The sequence below is a fragment of the Electrophorus electricus genome, chromosome 10 (assembly GCF_013358815.1).
Source record: "Electrophorus electricus isolate fEleEle1 chromosome 10, fEleEle1.pri, whole genome shotgun sequence".
NCBI lineage: Eukaryota > Metazoa > Chordata > Actinopteri > Gymnotiformes > Gymnotidae > Electrophorus > Electrophorus electricus.
Window position 1 is genome coordinate 6,811,291 of NC_049544.1, and position 21,506 is coordinate 6,832,796.

The 21,506-nt window shown below is 37.1% G+C and overlaps 2 protein-coding genes across 3 annotated transcripts; both read left to right on the forward strand.

Moving 5' to 3' along the window:
• Positions 1-3,939: 3,939 nt before the first annotated feature.
• ctsk (cathepsin K) lies at positions 3,940-8,608 on the forward strand. 2 transcript variants are annotated; one of them, XM_027006685.2, is made up of 8 exons: positions 3,940-4,066; positions 4,485-4,614; positions 5,770-5,892; positions 6,719-6,868; positions 7,073-7,291; positions 7,574-7,739; positions 7,850-7,958; positions 8,103-8,608. In XM_027006685.2, exons 2-8 carry the CDS (start codon positions 4,486-4,488, stop codon positions 8,200-8,202), a joined length of 996 nt encoding a protein of 331 aa, XP_026862486.1. In that variant the 5' UTR covers positions 3,940-4,066; position 4,485; the 3' UTR covers positions 8,203-8,608. The 2 variants fall into 2 exon arrangements, with proteins under 2 accessions (XP_026862486.1, XP_026862485.1); XM_027006684.2 differs by having other exon boundaries at positions 3,941-4,097.
• Positions 8,609-14,170: 5,562 nt separating this feature from the next.
• ctss2.1 (cathepsin S, ortholog2, tandem duplicate 1) lies at positions 14,171-18,972 on the forward strand. Its single transcript, XM_027006682.2, has 8 exons — positions 14,171-14,267; positions 15,089-15,214; positions 15,971-16,093; positions 16,251-16,400; positions 17,393-17,617; positions 17,822-17,987; positions 18,258-18,360; positions 18,794-18,972. Exons 2-8 carry the CDS (start codon positions 15,095-15,097, stop codon positions 18,891-18,893), a joined length of 987 nt encoding a protein of 328 aa, XP_026862483.1. The 5' UTR covers positions 14,171-14,267; positions 15,089-15,094; the 3' UTR covers positions 18,894-18,972.
• The last annotated feature ends 2,534 nt before the right edge of the window (positions 18,973-21,506 follow it).

A 21,506-nucleotide genomic window follows, 5' to 3' on the forward strand; every position in this document is an offset into this window, starting at 1 on the left:
GCACAGAGGAGCTGGTTTAATTTTGTAGCATTTGTGTTGCCTGGGCTGTCTGTGGAATCTCTTCTTTGAGTCTGTCTATCCTTTTGCTTTCATCTAGAACTACTTTTTTTCTTGTAACTTGTTGCTAAATGATCACAATGTTCTACTTGACACATTATATATTTTTACACATTATATAGTATTACACATTTACGCATTTGCGTTTTTTGTAATTGCAAACTGCAGCTCTCAGAATATTAGTTCCTAATATTTCCGTGAAAACTCACATATCAAGAGCATGACAGCATCACAGCATGGACTGTCAGCCTTCATTACAGCTGAGTGATACTGCTGATTCTCAGCCATTGTAAGTGTGCTTTAATTCAAAGTTAAACTCCTTTTTTATGTGATGTTTCCTTAATTTTTCCAAGGTAAACATAGTCTACCTGCATAATATTGCATTGGCTGTAGTGCATTCACTGACCAGCACTGCTTTTCATAAAATCAGGTGTGCCTGTACCTTCAAGTTTGGTTTATTCGTCACATACATAGTCATACACAGTATAACTCGCAGTGAAATGGTGGAGAGTGCTCTGTCCAAACTGAGGAAAAGAAAACAGGGGTGCATAGAGAAATATAGATATTCTCTATATGTGAAATATATATATGCAAGATAAATATATATATTCTATGTATGTACAAAATATATTAACAATGTATGTACAATATATGTATATTATGATTATATACACAATGTACAATGTATATGGTTGGGTATATATGTACACAATCTACAGAATGTACAGATCCATTTCGTATAATAACATATCTACAGTTGTTGTGTAACAAGGTAATTGAATATAAATATATACAGATATACAGTTATGTTACATGGTGGTAGTGGTCCCCACAGTTTATCAGTTTCCCTGATTCAGGGCCCGAATGGCCTGTGGGAAGAAGCTCCTTTTCAGGCTCTCTGTCTTGGTCTTCAGGGAGCGAAAGCGCCTCCCTGACCTCAACAGAGAGAAGAGTCTATTGTTGGGATGGGTGGGGTCCTTCACAATTCTCCTGGCCTTGGTCTGGCACCGCTTGTAGTAGATGATCTGCAGGTCAGGAAGTTCCGTGTGAGTGATGCGCTCTGCTGAACGCACTACCCTTTGGAGTGCTTGTCTGTCCTGCTTGGTGCTATTCCCAAACCAGACTGTGATGTTCCCCGTGAGGATGCTCTCGATAGTGCAGGTGTAGAAGTTCCGCAGTACTTTGGAGGGCAGTCTGAAGTCTCTTAGGCGTCTGAGGTGGTAAAGACGCTGACGAGCCTTCTTTGCCAGGGAGTTGGTATGGCGGGACCAGGACAGGTCCTGCAAGATCTGAACATCAAGGTACCTGAAACTATCTACTCTCTCCACCGTGGTTCCAATGATCCTCACAGGTTGGTAGTGCCGCTCCTGCTTCTTGCTGCAATCCACGATCAGCTCCTTTGTCTTACTGACGTTTAGGAGGAGATTATTTACCTTAGCTGTATTATTAAATATTCCCTTATATTCATACATATGTATGGAAATGTGTGTATACATTTGTGTGTAAACTCTATGTACATGTAAGACAGATGTGACAATTCTGAAACCTCTCAAAATATAACCACCCATAATATGATAAATAGGAATTTATGATACATGAATGAAAGCACAGAAAGTGCTTTGAAAGTTAAGAGTCAGATTATGGAATGCAATGTACAGCTTCACTTGCACTAAAACGTAACCTCAAAGGTTTATAGGAATCGAGGGTTCAGTGAGTTGATGGTGCCCAATTAGCTAGGAAGGCCAAGCTTTATTGTCATGACTTCTGACCTAAATGATCCCTCTGCTTGTCTGTAAGACGTATTGGCTCCAAAATACCCATTGAGTTTTGCCTCATCTCATTATCTAGAGTGGTAGCAGAATGGCAGTGTTTTAGCAGGAGCTACCCACACTCACAAGCACAACTCTGTTAAGCTGGATCATTGACAGGACCTGTATTAGTATGAGGTCATGTGTGATGCTGGGGTACGGTTAAGCATTGGTTGGGATTTTGCCAAAACACTTTATCACAGGTTCGTAATTAGGCAAAACATGGCAGAAGCTGTTATCTTCCCTGTTAGGGGAAATAATAGGCTTTTCACCAGCTAGTGTTGTTAACATTACAGTAATTTTTATATACTGCCAAAATTCTCCACTTAGTTACAGTGTAAGATCTTATTTTAGGATCTTTTGATTTTAAAATCTAACGCATACATTCTAGAAAACACTGAGTTTAATTAGTTAAGGGTTTACAATTGTGTTATTAAGGTAACGACTTTGAATCGTGGCATGCCATCTTGTCATTTCGCCATGCGATTCTACTTTTATCCAGGGATATTTATGTGATCCTGGCATGTTTGTGACTAATATGCACACCGTATCTGTAACCCAAAGGGTATTTCCCTTCAAACATGTCATATATTTATTTCCTTCACAGGAGTGACTGTGATGGAGTCACGTCCAGGTGCATTCCTGTTTAGCGAACATCACGGGACATGGATGCTCACATATGCCATATATACCTCGCAGACACAGGCCTGACACCTCGAGGTGCTGACTAAAAGAAGGAAGCAAGACAGCAGTCATTTTTATTAAGCGCATAAGATCATGCATTACTTAAAATGTGAAATGAATTAGTACAGTATAATAATGGAATTTGAGAGAGAATGTATTTGGCAACGGACATTTTATTGTAGCGCCAACACAGAAGATGAACCAGAGGATGGCATGTGTGTGTGTGATGGGGGTCTGTGTCTGGGTGTGTTTCTTAGATTTTGCAAAATGACCTTGAGTATGTGAAACGTGGTATATGCATCTAAGACATATAACAAGCAGAAAAGAAAAGAATTCTAATGGAGAAAAGGGGGGTTGGGGGGGTGAATACATTTACATTTACATTTACAGCATTTAGCAGACGCTCTTATCCAGAGCGACTTACAAAAGTGCTTTGTCATTTACTCATAGAATATATCCAAGTACAGTACAGTAGGTTAGAATTAAACATACCAATGAACTAGAATACTGTAGAATACAGGGATGAATGCTGATACCTAGAAGAGCAAAATACATAAGGTCTATCTTAAACAATAATAAGTGCTATAAACAATAAGTGCTAGAGTTTGAATAAAACACATCACAATGAAGTAAAATATCCATAACACTAAAAATTAGAAAAGAGGCAAAACCAACTGAACAGATCCAAAGTTGACTGCTGAACAACTACATTTCAAGTAAATAAATCTGTGGAGAGGCCCATGGCATTATGGAAGTCCTTGAGATGCTAATCTTTGCTCCCATATGGGCCACTGGACAACACAATATAATGAAAAGTATAATATAAAAAGTATAACAAGTTACACACATGTATTTGCATAGACTTACAATTAGATATAGGCAATAACAAAATTCAAGACCTCCAGTTTCAAAATAATTTTCAGTAATTTAAAAGTATATAACTATACATACTGTATAATACCATAATATAAAGTTGCAGGCCACTGTGGGACTTTTGTTGGTTTGAGAGAGGAATGCTACAGTGTTCTTGATGCACAGTTATTTGATTTTGCATTTTCTGTGCAAACAATGAGTTTTGGGTGTATTAAAGAAGCCTGTTATGAAAGAATGTCAGCAGTGCATTATTTTAACAGTTGTAATACACATACTACCTGGTGCTTAGTAGCCTATACAGCTACATGGGCCTTATAAATTTAATATAACGAGATAATTCGGGAAACTATGCAAAGTTTTTATTATACAAACTCAGACGTATTACATAAACAATTGTTTTTCCTACATTTACTGGTAGGTTTGGTAGAGTTGTGCTGGAGATTCCCGACAACAAATCGACGTTCCTGTAACTTGATACGTGACATCATAGCTTGGGGTTGGACAAGCTGAAACGTTCCGCAGTAAACTCGTGAAAAGCAGCCTACCTTTTTTAAGTTTGAAAACTGGGAGGCTTCCTCAAAACGTTACTACATAAAGCAGCTGTGTAGTAATCCAGTTTCAAGTCGACATCGAACATTTCCAGTGTGCGTATTTTAGGATTTCCCGAATCTCAGTGTAAGGTGGACCTACCTCTTAACAATTTTACAGTTCGTGGCTTTCGTTTTGGAGTTTCCACTAACTCGAAGATTATGTGTTTAGTTCGTGTTTATGTTTCAGGTTTAGGACACATTAGCATTTTTATTCTTAACGCTTGAAAACTTCCATTCGACGTTGCTCACTTTCACTTTCTTTTGATACAGGCTTAAGGGTGAACTTTTCTTTTTGAGAAGTAAAGACGAACAGTCTGTTTGCTCGTGTTGAAACTTAGTGCTTTTTTCACACATTCGGAGTTTTTTGTTTGTTTGTTTGTTTGTTTAGACGTGCTGTTTAGACCTGCTGCTTTCATCGACTCACCGTCTTTTGCCCAGATGTGATTCACTAACCTCGTGACTGTATTCGCAGGATGCATGTGTGTGGGGGAGTGTTCTTGCTTATGTTGGGCTCTGCAGTAACCCACACCCTGGATTCTGCGTCTCTGGACTCGGCATGGGAAAGCTGGAAAACCACTCACATGAGAGAATACAATGGCCAGGTAACTGACTCCTTATTGTGCACCTTATTACCCACAGGGGAAACTCAAGATTACAAACGTGTGCATAGCAGAAGTATGTGATAATCATGGGACAGTTAATTTATTATCATATGCATTTATTTAATACAAAATATCAGTCAGTCCAATACTAATGTGAAATGCGAGTCTTAATGTGAGTCCAGTCCCAATGGCAGTGATTGTGGTTGAAGAATTCAAGTGCTTATGTGCCAAAGTCTTCTTAACTAGTATTGTGCTTCCTCAATTTATTGTTATTATTAGCATTCGACAAAAGAGTCTGTAAGCAAGCACATCGTGCTTGTATGAGTTGAGTAATAGTCAAGTTGTTAAGAGCACTGTCTAGGCCATGGGAAATGTTGGTGACCGTTCTAAATGCAATCAAATAAAGAGCTGAAGAGCTGATACCTCAGCTATTGCATAATCTCTTATTTTCTGTAACTGGAGATCCTTCTTCACTGTATTCAAAGTAATTTAAATTAAGAATATTAGCTGAGTCAGTTACTTGAGGTCAAAGTCTTTACTTCTTTTTTTGTTTGTTTGTTTGTTTGTTAAATTAGCCAACTTTAATAATAATGTATTGCTGGTAATCAGAATGATGACTGTGTCCAACCATTGGAAAATGGAAAGAACATTTAAATTTTTTTCATCAAAGCAAAAGCAACTGATAATGTGAAGGCTTACAAAGCTCACTACGTTGCTAAGGGGTTTTGTTTTGGAGAAAGTGATTTATTAAAAATGAACAATATTCAAATGTAAACGGTGGTCATTTTCAGAAGCCCCTTCTCCATGGTGTGTAAACTTGCAGTTGCAGAGATTTGCAGTCTCTGCTTTTCTTACCATAACATTAGTTTGAAGGTAGCAGTGCCAAGGTGTCTTGTAACACCACCACTGTGCCAGCATGTAATAAAGTTGTCTGGTCAGAAATGCTAGAGTGGCTAATGAGACCCAATAGTTAGCATAGAGTATTAAGTACATGAAATCCACAGAATGTTTGATATGTACTGTATGTATAATGTATTTAGTAAATGTAACATTTATAGAAATAAAATTTATTATATAATCTAAATATATAATATAAAATGTATAATATAAAATTTGCTCTAACACATTTCACATCTCTGTATATGCAAATGGCAGGGTGAGGATGCCGTTCGCCGCACTATCTGGGAGAAGAATATGCAGATCATTGAGAGCCATAATCAGGAATATGAGCTAGGCATTCACACTTATGAGTTAGGCATGAATCAATTTGGAGACATGGTAAGTATTTCTTAGCACAGCCAATCTCACCAAGTCAAAGTTAAGTAAAATAGACTTCTAATATGCCAGCTGGTGGAGAACTCTGCTGAAAGTTGGATTTTATTTTCCTATTGAAGGTAAAGATAGGACTGTAATGAGATCTGCAGGTGTGCTTGGTCTAATGGTGCCAGAATTCATGAACTGATCCTCTGGATGGTCTGATTAATCTTGACCAAGTTTATTTTCATGTACTATATAGTTGTTGGTTATCAGTTCACTCATTGCTTCATTGTTCTCTGTTTGTTCTTTTTCTGTTTTCCAGTCAACCAGAAATTGAAAGTATTTTGTTTGTTTGCCTATGCACTGCTAAAAGTGCACATGGAAATTTTAGATTTAAGTCATATAGCAAATTATAAATTCCCCACTTTAACTACATGTTACACAGTAACAAAAACAAGATCATATGAAAAATCTGAAAAACTAATCAGTTGATGTAAACCTGTTGCTTTTTTAGCTGATGCTGTTTGCTTACACACATGAATGCCATTATAAAGGAAGCTAAATTTCAGCTAAAAGCTGTACACATTTTGAAAATGTATGACTTTAGTCAAACTATTATTCATGTAAAGAGCAGAAAAATCTTTAAATAGAGTTGACAAAAGGGTAACTTCAACAACAGCCAATATAAATAAGACAATATAAACAAATGCTTTATGTATTTAAAGACAGTGGCTTTAGAGAAAGGTTTACCATTACAATAAGGTTAAGTGTGGAGTTACAGCTAGGATTAGTGTAAAAATTTGTCTATACTCTGGATGGTCTTTAGTCCTGCATCTCTCGCTGGTAGACCGTGGAGGAGATGGCTGAGAAATTGATGGGACTACAGATGCCTATGGAAAATGATCCCATGAACACTTATGTTCCTGGCTCACTGGAGAAGCTACCTAAATCTATTGATTACCGCAAACTTGGCTATGTTACCCCTGTAAGGAACCAGGTGAGAATTTACATTCATCTCTAATGTTCAATAAGAAATGCTTTGTGCAAATATTCAGACAGTTTTAATAATTTTGGCTTTTAGCAGTGAAATCTTACTTTTTACAGAAAGCAGTAAACACAGAAATAATCTGGCATAGGCAGCAGTTTGACAAGGACTCGCTTGTGCTTTTGAGAGGCTGAGACCTTCTGTCTTGTGTTTAAGGGCTCATGTGGTTCCTGCTGGGCCTTCAGCTCTGTTGGTGCTTTAGAGGGTCAGCTGATGAAGACCACAGGTCAACTGGTAGAGCTCAGTCCTCAGAACCTGGTGGACTGTGTGACTGAAAACGACGGCTGTGGTGGTGGATACATGACAAACGCTTTTAACTACGTCAGGAACAACAGAGGCATTGACTCTGAGGAATCTTATCCATATGTGGGAATGGTAAGCCTCTTCACTGCATGTGATAATAACTTCAATATAACTTCTTTTGTGTGGCATTATCAGTAGTGAGGTTCTGTCACTTACTACTACCCTTTATATTATTTTGTAATTATTTTTATAAAATATGTTTGGAAAACCCCCAAAAAACTTGTAATTTAGCTTGGTATGCTGTGATTTCATTTTCCTGATGTCCATCAAATGAATGTTAGGTGCTGTTTTATGTTTTCTATTGGCCAGTCCGTCATGTATTTTTTACATCCTTCTAAACACTGCCCCCTGTAGGACCAACAGTGTGCTTACAATAAATCTGGGAAAGCAGCAGAGTGCCGGGGTTTTAAGGAAGTACAAAAAGGCAGCGAGAAAGCGCTAATGTCTGCCATAGCTAAAGTCGGCCCAGTTTCTGTAGGCATTGATGCCATGCAGTCAACTTTCCAGTTTTACAAGAGTGGTGAGTTGCAATGATGGGATTTAGCAATCCTCCTGTAAGTCTAATTAAATTTGAAAAAACCTCACTTCGCTCTGAGCTGTGTATAATTAGATTTCTGCTCATTTTACCAGGTGTTTACTATGACCCCAACTGCGACAAGGAAAACATCAACCATGCAGTGCTTGCAGTGGGCTATGGTGTCACACCTAAGGGAAAAAAGTACTGGATTGTCAAAAACAGGTACGTTACTTAAAATGGGTGCTAAAATGGGGGTACTTGCTTTATTTTTGTTGTGCTATTTTGTAGATACTGTGATTTGCTGTTAATACTCCTCTTCTGTTCTGTTCTAATATACCTCCCATCGCCCTTTCACATCTCATGAAGCTGGGGTGAGGAGTGGGGAAAGAAGGGTTACGTCTTGATGGCTCGTAACCGTAACAACGCATGTGGTATTGCCAACCTTGCCAGTTTCCCAGTCATGTGAGACTCATGTGAGACTTTATGATAACATCATTCTTGTTAAAAGGAACATGAGAAACACAAGAACCAAAACCACACTAACACTAAAACTTGAGGGATAGGATAACCTTTCTTGCTTTACAACAGTTTCTGGTTATGAGTACATAAGATTACATTCAATTAAAATAATATTTGTTAAATTCCCTGATCAATTAATAAAAGTAAAAATATAAACTCTGTGTCTGGCGTGGACTGTGTACCTATTTACATTTAAATGCTTACTGCAATATGTAAATGTTGACATTGTTTTACTCTTGGCTGTATAATTATGTACACTTCTCTGTGCATAAATACATTCCTCTGGTAGGAATTTAACATGTAAGATTTTGTCATGTTAAGGAAATAAAACGTTTTGACAAAATAAAGCTAAATATGTGCATTTTTAGTACTTTGCCAGCACAGTATGTTAAACATGTTCCACATACATTTACTTATCATAGCTGGAAAACAGCTTAACCTTTTGGAAATCTGAGATGACAAAAAACATACTTTATTTTCTCATACATATAGTTATGCTGAAAGACCAAACTCACCAATTCACTCTTAATATTCTTGGATCTGCAGTGTGATGCTAACCTTTATCACAAGTTAACCTTTTGATAACTGAAGTAATTAAATTTATAAATTGAACATATAAAATAATTACTATATTGTCTTTAACTAGTAAAAGTGGTAATCTAGTAAAAGGTCTTTACAACCTATATGTCCATTCTGGGCCCATTATTTGGCAATAAAATTATACAGCTATTAAACACATGTTAGGAGCAAGTCAATTTAACTTAAAGCCATTAAAATATTAAAAAAAAATATTATATAATACATCAGGATATCACTTTTCGATAAATAACCAAAATGAATTATACTCTCTCAAGTTCATAAATTCACTGAACTAATTTAAATTCACTGGCCAGTTTAAATTTGCTTAGTTAACTGCAATGCTTATACACTAAGAATGGCTGCTCCACACAGCATGATACATTTTGTAGTATAATAGGAAATAATAGATAGACTCTGTTTTCCATAATGAGTATTAGAATGTATTCCGTGTAATTTCCAGACTACACTGTGAACAGCATTTTGATGTATTTTATTATCAGCATTTGATGAGAATTCAATTCTCAGTATCTACAGTGAAATGACTGGAGTGAACACATCACTAAAATGCTCTTGCCAAATGTATTTAAGGAACTTGTGATAATTAAAATGTGCTTGGCTTACAAAATTTGACAAAAAGAGAAGAAAACTGGAAAAGATGTAGCAGGATAGCATTTAATAGAACAAACAGTCCAAAAAAGACTCTATGCCCAGTCTTGAAAATAAATAAATATTATTTACCATGATGTTCTCTGTCTTGCAATTTCAGTGGTTGCATTGCATTTGCCTTGTCTTACTCATTTGTTTGCCTTATTTTCTCTTTGTCTTGGTAGTCCCATTGTTTCCCACTGTGGACTCTACCAACTGTTCTTAGAGAACTGGTCAGTGTTCTCAAGACCTTTTCTATTTTTGGGCAAAGCCATACATGCTTACTGGAGGACTGTCTACGTTTTCTTGGCCTACTTTTTACATTAACATATATTTCTCAGTGGCACATGTAGGCCATCATATCTTGTACTTTTAAACATCATTCTAAACAAGACAACAATGTCTTGACCTTAGGTCTAGATATTGACCTGTAAGATCAACCTTATTTCCCAACATATGATCCAAGGCCAATATTTAAAGTAGTTTTGTAGAGAGATGGATAATAACAGATTCTCAAACTGATTTGTGTTTATATATACACAACACAAAGATATAAACATGGCCTTTACTGTTGATACACAGATCAGGCCACAATAGATTACAGAGTTAAGGAGGCAGGTTACAATCACATAATCTCATCCTAGCAATCAATTCACACATAATTCTTTTCATACATTAGAAAAGGTCATGAAAACCTTTTCCATACTAATATCTAAAAGACATAGCCAAAATGATTACACTGAAATTTAGAAATAATCTCTCATTATTCTCCAATCATTTACAAAAATAATAAATTCCAGGCATTTTACTTCATGGTGAAAGTGTGGTAATCTATCCTTTTAAAATTAAACTTCTATAGAGTAGACATTAGATGGTGTCATCTTTGTTAAATTAAAGTGAAACAACTATTTAAGGAACAAACACACATTCACACATAATTCTAAACATATATTCACACATAAGTATGCATGCATGGTAGCACAAACACACTACAGTCATATGGAACATTATCAATGCCAAATAAAAAGCAATGCATAACATACATGATTGTTTTGCTTTTTTCACACATTAAAATACAACAGTGAAGACATTGTTTTTTGTAAATGTATTTATTAAAAATATATAAATATAACTTCATTCATTCATCTGTAAATCTTTTGACAGATACTGTGTTGGTGACACTGTAATAATCTGTAGCAAAAATACAGTCCTCTGTAGGGCTAAGGCCCTTCCCTATTTTATATGACTGCAAGTGTGGACATGCTTTAAAGAACCAAAGAATGACCATCTAGCTCAACATTAAAAAGAACATGTTGCAGAACAATGGTATGAAAAAAGCTGAATAAACCAAAGTTAAACTGTATTACCCTGAAGAAAACTAGACCCATATCAAGAGGAATACTGCGACATTCTTATAAGTAATATTAATAAAATGTGTTTAACATTGTGATGATTTCAATGTTTTGATTGTTTAGCTGTAATTGACAGTGGATTTAAGAGTACGAATCAATTTTGTGAAGTTAACAGAGAACAGAGTCTCCACATCAACACCACCATAAAAAGTGCTCATTCCAGGCATAGGACCTCATTTAAAAAATATAAGGTTTAAATTTTAGTTTAGATTGAAATGTGCTTTTCAGTTCATTATTAACCAGATCACAATTACAAAGTACACTGCAACATGTTGATAAATAATGCTGGGAAAATGTTGCTGCAGCCACTCTAGAGTGGAAAAACTCCAGAATGTTTCCCTGAACCACATTCCATAAACAGTGAGACTTCGTCGTACAGGTTACAGTATAAAACAGAATACTCTCATTTCACTCTCATCAACAGCTGAACATTTTCCCAAGAAAATGATGAATCAGCCTATTCCAAAATGACCGCTGTCATGCTCACTCAAAATGACAACATTTTGACAATATTTTCATCATTATGAAAACAGTCAAAATGACTGTTTAGTATAAAACAGTTAGTGCATTAGTTAAAAAATCTCATGCTCAGTTTGCAACACTTGCCAAGATTTTTACAAAAGATTTGTTTGATATTAATTACTGAATTGGTTCCTCTTTTTTATTAGGCATGTGATTCATCATCCAGAGTTTAGATGACTCGAGTTTTAATCAAGCGCATGATCTGTAGACTATATCTTACACAATGATCGCGTGATCTGTATTTCCTACACGGAAATGCAATGGTTCATTTAATGTGTCATGTATGTACTAGAAGACAGATATACAAAATATACTACAAATAAATGGTCTGGCTAGAAATCAGAAAAATCATGTTAGTAACAAGTAAGACTATCACTGTGAAATAATGGATTCTTCATAAATCTTTTTTAAATGTTGCAAATGTTACAGGAAAGTAACTGATCTTTAACATACCTTTCATCAAGGTTTCTTTTTCAGACCTAAGAATATCCCTTTGCCTTTCCTTTATCCCTTTATGAGAGTTTTATTGATTAAAAGCTTGTCATAATGGTTTTAGGGTGCATTAGAGAGAAGATGTAAAGGAGTTATATAGATACTTCGTTATGAAATATTTTGTCTATATGGAACGAAAAACCTCCAACCAATTCCTTTCCTCCATTATCGGTTTTTTTTTTGTTTTTTTTTTTGTTTTTTTCATTTTGTTATAGTAATGCATTCCGTGTTTTGCAGTGGATTCTCAGACTCCTGAAGGATGAGCTTTAGGATGGTGTTCGCATTCACACTGGACTGGACTAGGCACCTCCAACTGTCTACACTTCACAGGGTGAAATAAGAATCGAAAGTGAATAAGGTGCGGCACTGTGCTACACCAAAAAGCCGATAGTCTCTGGCTAAGAACGGATGACGCGTGTCTATGCCCGTAATTAAAAGTCACTTCCCTGAGAATCCTGAGGCCGCAGTCTTACACAAATTGAAACGTACAGATTATTATTAATAATTCTTATTTGACTGATCATATCTGAATATATAGATATGGGACTACAATGCCAAATACATTAGCCCGCATAAAAACAGGAACTGGAAAGACTAATTTGACACGTGATAAAGCGCCTTTAAAACCCGAGAACACTATTCCGTTGTCAGTCTACTACCCACCGTTTTGAAGCGTTTTCCAGTCCTTTAGGGTAAGCAGAGCGAATTTAAACAAACAAAAACGTCGTTGTAACTGAAATATAGTATATGTTTTCCTGTTTAGCCACGTTACATTATTTAGCTAGTGAATGTTTACTTTTGGTCCAGGTTAACCCAGTTTTAGGCGGTGTAATTTCTCAGTATTTAAAGCATTCCCTTTTTAACCGCCTCTTTAGGTAGGCGACAATTGGTGCGAACTGTTTGTTTTATGACGGACTGAATGGTTTAAAAGATAACTGTCTGTTATGTTAGAAGAGTATGTTTATGAGTCAAACTGTAATGGCACGTATCGTTGTCTACAGCAGACTTGTTTCGCTATGTATAGCCTATCCTTTACTACAACAAAAGAATCCAAAATGCGTAGTCAATCATTCCCGATAATTGACATTTTATATAGACCTAACTTATGCTGTAGTCTGTTCAAGAAGTCACGATTCACCTGGCCTCAAAATGACAACATTTTGACAATATTTTCATCATTATGAAAACAGTCAAAATGACTGTTTAGTATAAAACAGTTAGTGCATTAGTTAAAAAATCTCATGCTCAGTTTGCAACACTTGCCAAGATTTTTACAAAAGATTTGTTTGATATTAATTACTGAATTGGTTCCTCTTTTTTATTAGGCATGTGATTCATCATCCAGAGTTTAGATGACTCGAGTTTTAATCAAGCGCATGATCTGTAGACTATATCTTACACAATGATCGCGTGATCTGTATTTCCTACACGGAAATGCAATGGTTCATTTAATGTGTCATGTATGTACTAGAAGACAGATATACAAAATATACTACAAATAAATGGTCTGGCTAGAAATCAGAAAAATCATGTTAGTAACAAGTAAGACTATCACTGTGAAATAATGGATTCTTCATAAATCTTTTTTAAATGTTGCAAATGTTACAGGAAAGTAACTGATCTTTAACATACCTTTCATCAAGGTTTCTTTTTCAGACCTAAGAATATCCCTTTGCCTTTCCTTTATCCCTTTATGAGAGTTTTATTGATTAAAAGCTTGTCATAATGGTTTTAGGGTGCATTAGAGAGAAGATGTAAAGGAGTTATATAGATACTTCGTTATGAAATATTTTGTCTATATGGAACGAAAAACCTCCAACCAATTCCTTTCCTCCATTATCGGTTTTTTTTTGTTTTTTTTTTTGTTTTTTTCATTTTGTTATAGTAATGCATTCCGTGTTTTGCAGTGGATTCTCAGACTCCTGAAGGATGAGCTTTAGGATGGTGTTCGCATTCACACTGGACTGGACTAGGCACCTCCAACTGTCTACACTTCACAGGGTGAAATAAGAATCGAAAGTGAATAAGGTGCGGCACTGTGCTACACCAAAAAGCCGATAGTCTCTGGCTAAGAACGGATGACGCGTGTCTATGCCCGTAATTAAAAGTCACTTCCCTGAGAATCCTGAGGCCGCAGTCTTACACAAATTGAAACGTACAGATTATTATTAATAATTCTTATTTGACTGATCATATCTGAATATATAGATATGGGACTACAATGCCAAATACATTAGCCCGCATAAAAACAGGAACTGGAAAGACTAATTTGACACGTGATAAAGCGCCTTTAAAACCCGAGAACACTATTCCGTTGTCAGTCTACTACCCACCGTTTTGAAGCGTTTTCCAGTCCTTTAGGGTAAGCAGAGCGAATTTAAACAAACAAAAACGTCGTTGTAACTGAAATATAGTATATGTTTTCCTGTTTAGCCACGTTACATTATTTAGCTAGTGAATGTTTACTTTTGGTCCAGGTTAACCCAGTTTTAGGCGGTGTAATTTCTCAGTATTTAAAGCATTCCCTTTTTAACCGCCTCTTTAGGTAGGCGACAATTGGTGCGAACTGTTTGTTTTATGACGGACTGAATGGTTTAAAAGATAACTGTCTGTTATGTTAGAAGAGTATGTTTATGAGTCAAACTGTAATGGCACGTATCGTTGTCTACAGCAGACTTGTTTCGCTATGTATAGCCTATCCTTTACTACAACAAAAGAATCCAAAATGCGTAGTCAATCATTCCCGATAATTGACATTTTATATAGACCTAACTTATGCTGTAGTCTGTTCAAGAAGTCACGATTCACCTATATATGTCTTGGGTTTTCCAACATACATCATGGTTTACATCTTTAGTATTTGGCTCATACAGCATTGTCTTGACTTCCATCCTTGAAGTCTTCTGAGAACTGGTCATGTGACATTACTGGCTTGGTTAGGTTAATTTCGCTATGTGTTTGAATTCTGTTGTGCTTGTACATGGCTTGTTGTAGGCAAAACAGGTTGGCATTCTACCCACCATAACTGAGCTGCACATGTAACCTGAGACATCTTTCAAGTAAATATAGGCATAAAGCTCAGTTTTCTACTTAGTAGATGTTTTTCATTTCTTTGGGTGGATTGTGCTTAATGACTAGTAATATGAGCAGGTATTGATTAATGTCTTCTTTGATTTTGAGTAGGTAAAGATGCTGAGCAGTTTGCTTTTCACAGTGCTGTTTGGCTCAGTAGTGGCCCTTTATGACCCAAACCTGGACATGCACTGGGAGTTATGGAAGAAGAAACATCATAAGATTTACATGAGTGAGGTGAGAGCTAAAATTGTTTAGTACTTCTTCTGTAAATATTTTTTCAAACAAATTATTTTTGTGTATATTCATTATTTGTAGGTAAAATGTTTGGGAATTTTTTTTTTTTTAGGAAAGTCATACATGCTGTATATCTACATTTACATGCTATCCAAAGGCTGGCTTCTGTTCTTTATGATGAATCTGGACTATGTGCTGATCTAGGAGAACCTCCCTTCCTACCCCAGCTTCATATATGGTTCCTAATTCTATCCTGTATAATATGAAGCCTCTAGGGGTATTGGTTGGGTATTTATTGATTGGGTATTGATTGGCCCAGCGCTAAAAGAAAAAAAAGGGTTCCTAATCCCAGAAAAGAAAATCTCCAGAATTAGAAATGGCATTTTACTTGCATGGTGTTGCCTGCCTGCTTTGTTTCCCTGTGCAGAGCATCCCCAGACATAGGAGTAGGTAGGAAAGGGACAATTAGTCAAGACGTGCTGGTGTTACACCATGGCAGGTGTAATAGTTAGAGCTGGCCAATAGAATGACATTTTCTTAAACCAACTTCTCCATTTGGAATTTCGGAAATATCGCAAAGGTTATACAGTTGCAGCCTGTATTTGTGGCTTGCTAGAAGTATGGAGGGAAGTGAAGTTAGCAAGAACCACTAGCCTGTTAATAATAGGTACCCTGTCAATAATGGGTGTAATTATGCTAAACAATCATTTCTGAATGTGCAGAAAGTGTCAGTGACTTGTTAATATGTGCTGGCAGCTAGAGGAGTCAGGCCGGCGGCAGATTTGGGAGGGGAACCTACGGCGGATTACTGTTCACAACCTGGAGACCTCTATGGGCATGCACACCTTTGACATTGGTATGAACCATATGGGAGATATGGTAAGATTTTCTCAGTTGTAAACGCTATGACAACTTAGATAAGCCAACTGAGCCTACAAGCAAATGTGCAATATGAAATGAAGGCAATATGAAAATGAAATAAAGGCTGTGGGTTTTTCTCACCATAAAATGTACATTTGCTTCCACTGAATGTCAGACCCCAGAGGAGATCCTGCAGAAGCTTGCTGGGACTCGGGTTCCCGCTGAACTGAAGAGACCATCCACATTTGTGGCCTCTGCTGGTGTCACAGTACCAGATTCAGTAGACTGGAGGTCAAGTGGCTATGTGACTGATGTGAAAAACCAGGTAATGGCTCATCTAGCAATGGGCTAATATCCAGGCCGCACACATTCTAGATGAGCACAAGGACCTTTGGTCATAATTATTTGGTGACTGACTAATAACAGGACTACTTGGAAATATCTGTATTAGTGTTTCTCACTAATTAAAGAACAGAACTACTTAATGTACGGGTATATATCTTACTGGGAGAAAACAGTAATCAAAGTTAACCAAAGTTAAACTATATCAAGGTAGTGCAACACATATGAAACATTTTGTGTTTAGGCCAGGTGGGGGTGCTATAGCATCATTAGTGCCTATGTTTCTGAATTAAATCTTCCATATTTCACTCAGTATTGGAATTCAAACGTACTCTGCAAAATCTGTTTGCATTCTGTGTGCAGATTCCAACTCTTGTCTCATAAACTAACAACTAGATTGTTGGATTTATGTAACAAAAGTACAATAATCTATGTGTAACATTGGAACATTTTGTGGATGAAATTTAAGACTGAAACTCCCTCTTCCTTTAAAACTCATCAGTTTCAGTTCGTTATGTTGTTTCTTCATCTCTTGTGCTGGGCTCTTTGGCTGTGTGTTTCCCTTATTACTTCACTAGCTTCCTCTTCCTTTACAATTAACCAGCATGGCTCTGAACTGTTAAATCAGATGTTAAATGTACATGAGAAATGACAGAAGTGGGTTGAGAAATTCCAGTTACACTGTTCCTTTCTCTCAAATGGGCATGGATATGCGTGTATGTGGATGGGGTTTTTTGTTGTTTTTTAAAATAATAATAATAATAAATAGCTCCTAAACCATAGTAATAAGAGCATAGTTAATATCAGTGTGTTGATATGAAGTTTGTTAATTTCATTTGGACACAATATTTTTCTTTTCAGAACTTGGTGTAATTCATGATTGGACTGCAACATGCTATCTTGTGCCATGCTGGTTTACTGGAAAACAAGAACTTGGGCTTGTGCATTTACGGTAGTTGGTTTTCCTTCTCACAGGGCTCATGTGGTTCATGCTGGGCATTTAGTGCTGCTGGGGCCCTGGAGGGCCAGCTGAAGAAGACCACAGGGCAGCTGTTGTCCCTCAGCCCCCAGAATCTTGTGGACTGCTCTTCCAAGTATGGAAACAAAGGTTGCAATGGAGGTTTCATGTCTGAAGCCTTTCAGTACATTATTGACAATGGCGGTATAGATTCTGATGCAGCCTACCCTTATACTGCAGTGGTGAGTTGACTGACGCTGCACTTCTAATTTTATTTTCATAACAAGATTAAAAAATTGTCTGGTAACTGCTGCTTGCTCCCTGCATACGTCTGAAAATGGAATGTCTGATTTTTCAGAAATGGTCAAAACCATTATATGATGCTGGTTTTGCTCTAATTTGCCCTTTTGTGCTGATATGGTGCTGTGTCCTCAATTGCATTCCAGCAAGGAGATTGCAAATATGACCCGACCAAGCAAGCTGCCAACTGCTCCAGTTACACATTTCTCCCCTATGGGGATGAAGAGGCCTTAAAGCAAGCAGTAGCCACCATTGGCCCCATTGCTGTGGCTATTGATGCCACTCATCCACTATTTATCATGTATCGCAGTGGTAAGTGTTTACTTCTAAGAAGGCTACAAATAGATTGTCTGAAAACAATGTGTAACTGATGTGTTTGTTTTTTAAATTATCTATATATGCATTAATAACCTTAAATCAAATTGAAGTCCAGATTACATTAGAATGAACATTTATAGTTATATTACTGCTGAGGGTAGTATATGCAGAATATATATGTTCTTTCATGACTTGGGCAGTATATTTGACAAATGTATAGATTTTGAAGTGTTTATTTTGACATTGACTATATGTATCCTACAGGAGTGTATAATGACCGAAGTTGCAGCCAGCACGTAAACCATGCAGTGCTGGTTGTAGGATATGGCACACTGAATGGACAGGACTACTGGCTAGTGAAAAACAGGTAGGAGCCCCACTCTCTTCATGACAAAGTAAAACTCATGGGCCAAAATAATAAAACCCAAATTACACCAGCTAATCTTTTCAAAGCTATTCTTAATGTTGGTTTGAGCTCTATACCAACTACAACCCTTGAACTGAAGATGCTTTTCAGTGCTGGAAAATCTTTTAATGTTTGGCCTAAATTAATAAAAGTATTTATTTCAAAGAACATTTCATGATGCACCTCAAAAGTGTAAACATAATGGGGCAGTTTGCCAGATGCAGAATAAGCCTAAAGGTAGATAAAGAATTTCCAGTGGAGATTTTCAATATGTACTGCAGTTTAGTCTAGGACTAGGCTTAATCCATGTTTAGGAAACAATCCCTTAGTTTCTGCAATAATGTGTACATTTTGTGTGTTATACTGTTTGAATGTTGTTCCTTGACTCTCACAGCTGGGGCACTACGTTTGGAGATGGAGGCTACATCCGCATAGCCCGCAATCAAGGAAATATGTGTGGTATTGCATCTTATGGCTGCTACCCCATCATGTAAACAGTGAAGTTAAATGCTTGCCTTAAAAATTGTGTGTGCGTGCGTGCGTGCGTGCGTGCGTGCGTGCGTGCGTGTGTGTGTGTGTGTGTGTGTATATATATATATATATATATATATATATATATAGAGAGAGAGAGAGAGAGAGAGAGAGAGAGAGTTTGTTAGGTTTTTTTTACTTGTTTTAAATCATATATAAGGTAATTGTTTAAACATGATTATTTTTTAGAAAAAATAAATAAAAGCTTTTTGTTTTTAGATTGTATCTTTATTACTAAAGGTTTTCATTACAAAAGTACAGAGAATGAAAATGGTGTGAAAAAATGACTGAGTCAAATAAATTTACAAGTGACTTTTTATTCAGTGCAACATCACAACAGACAATTTCACATGAGGTATCAAAGGATTTTCAAAATTGGTACACAACATCCAGTTATGATTGACATGTAGACTGTCGTGATTCAAAACCTTTGGTTGGTTAGCCACATTCATAGGTTAACATGAGGAGAGAATGGCACAATAACATGTCCAACATAAAAAAAAAAGACACAAACAGTATGTTTGGTAATGGTTTTAAAGCTTTTTGCTACCTGTGACTTTTACGAGTTTCAGTGATAACAATACTAAACACCATTTTTACCATGTAATAACAGGCCAATTTTAAAAATTTTTCTAAAGTGTCTTGATTTTTTGCTCTACTATCTGTTTATATTTTAAAGATTCTCAATCAATGTAACTTGTAAAAATTAGTTCTATTCTCTATTGTAAATGAACTGTGAACACCCAGGAGGCATTTTACTGTTGTTTAATTGAATAAAGCTGAGCTTGGCTCTTAAAAGCCAAATGTCCACTCCTGCTTTGTGATTGGTTACACGTTCATTTGTGGGAAGAATATGTAGTCTGAAGTTCAGCATGACCACCCTCTCTTGCTCCGATTGTCCCATTTGGTGTCTGCACTGATGTTGGGGGGCGTCCCCTTTTTAAATTTCCCTGTTCATTAGCACACATACAATCTAATACTCTTTCCTCCTGTAGGCATGTTTTCTCTGTCTGTAGGTAAAAATGTGATTAGTGGTTACAGATTGATTCCAGCACGTTTGGTTAGAAAAGATGAGACACAGACTCTCCCTGAATGCATGGGATCTTTGGTAAAATTACATATCAGCTACACCACACACAATTGAGGTAGATGAATTCTTCATAGTAGTGAAAGGGTAGAATTGTTGCTTGGTGGGATGGAAATTTTCAGCAGTTCTCCGCATTTACACACTGACAGCAGTGGCTAGAAGAGATGGATAAACCACTGTTCAAGAGGTAAATGATGCTTATTTTCCATCCAGTGGTGTATGCACATATTGGTAAAAAGACGATTGAGAGACATTAACAATAGTACTATGTATACATGTACATGCCTCACACAAAGCTGTCCAGCTTTACAGGCCATTTCCTAGAACTCCTAGCCATCACTCAGTGTGGAGTTGTGCTTGGCCTATCCCCAGCCTTCAGAAACTCAAGGACAACAACATCTTCACCCACTAGGGGGTCCCAAAGACTAACATACTCTTAAAACACACCTTACAGTTTTAAGGCTGTTTTAGCATAGAGATGCAAAATGCAAAACTTTACCCAACATTGTAATCTGAAAGAACTCCGAAATCTGAAAGCTAATCACTCCCTATTTCAAACATGAGGAGTCCCTCTCTTACAAACAATGAATATTAACCCATGCCCTGATGCAGACACCCTTTCCCCTGGTCACAGCATGCTTACAGTTGTTATTTATTAAAGTTTAATTCTCACTCTCCGACACTCCCTCCCCACTCACCTCCCTTGGTTTGGTAATGCAGCCCTTCTCTGATCTGCCCTCCTCTTTGAATGCCCTAAGCCCATGGGTCCGGCTGAGTGAGCGGTGGGCTCCGGCCCCAACCTCCAACAGGACGCAGATAAAAAGGGCCTCTTTCATGTCAGCAAAAGTCGATGGCCTCTTTCATGGTCCCTCTTTCAAGTGCGTGCTGTGAAGGGGCCTCTCACTTCACGCCTGCCGAAGGTTAAAGACGGGATGACATATGCAAGTGCGGCCTGAACGACACGGCCGCTGGCTCTCCGGCCTGCACTGCGCAGCGCAGCTTGACAAACACACAGCTGCTGCATGTGTGTAAAACACAGTCCACCACCACAGAAAAAAAGGGGATCAAATAGGACCTGTGTGACAGTTTGAATAAGGAGAAAGCGCTAAAATTGTTTGGTATTTCAGCAGTGCATTTGCACATAGGCAAAAACCTTCCTAGCTAGAATGAGCAACCCGTTGTACATAATACTGTTCTGGAATTCTAGACCTCTAGCCAGATTTGTTCTGTGTGGCTGAGGAGCTCTGGCTTTAGGCATGCACTGCATGTGAATCTTTTCAAGTCGATGGCTAGAACACCAGCCTGGTTATGAATGATGAATGACAGGTGCTGTTACATTCAGGGAGGAAAAAACTTCATCTTTGGCATCATGATGGGACTCCCATCAGAGACAAACAACACATAATGAAATAAATACTCACAATACTTAGCAAATAAATAACTATAAGTGAGGAAATAAATACATAAATAATAGTAAAAACATATAAGA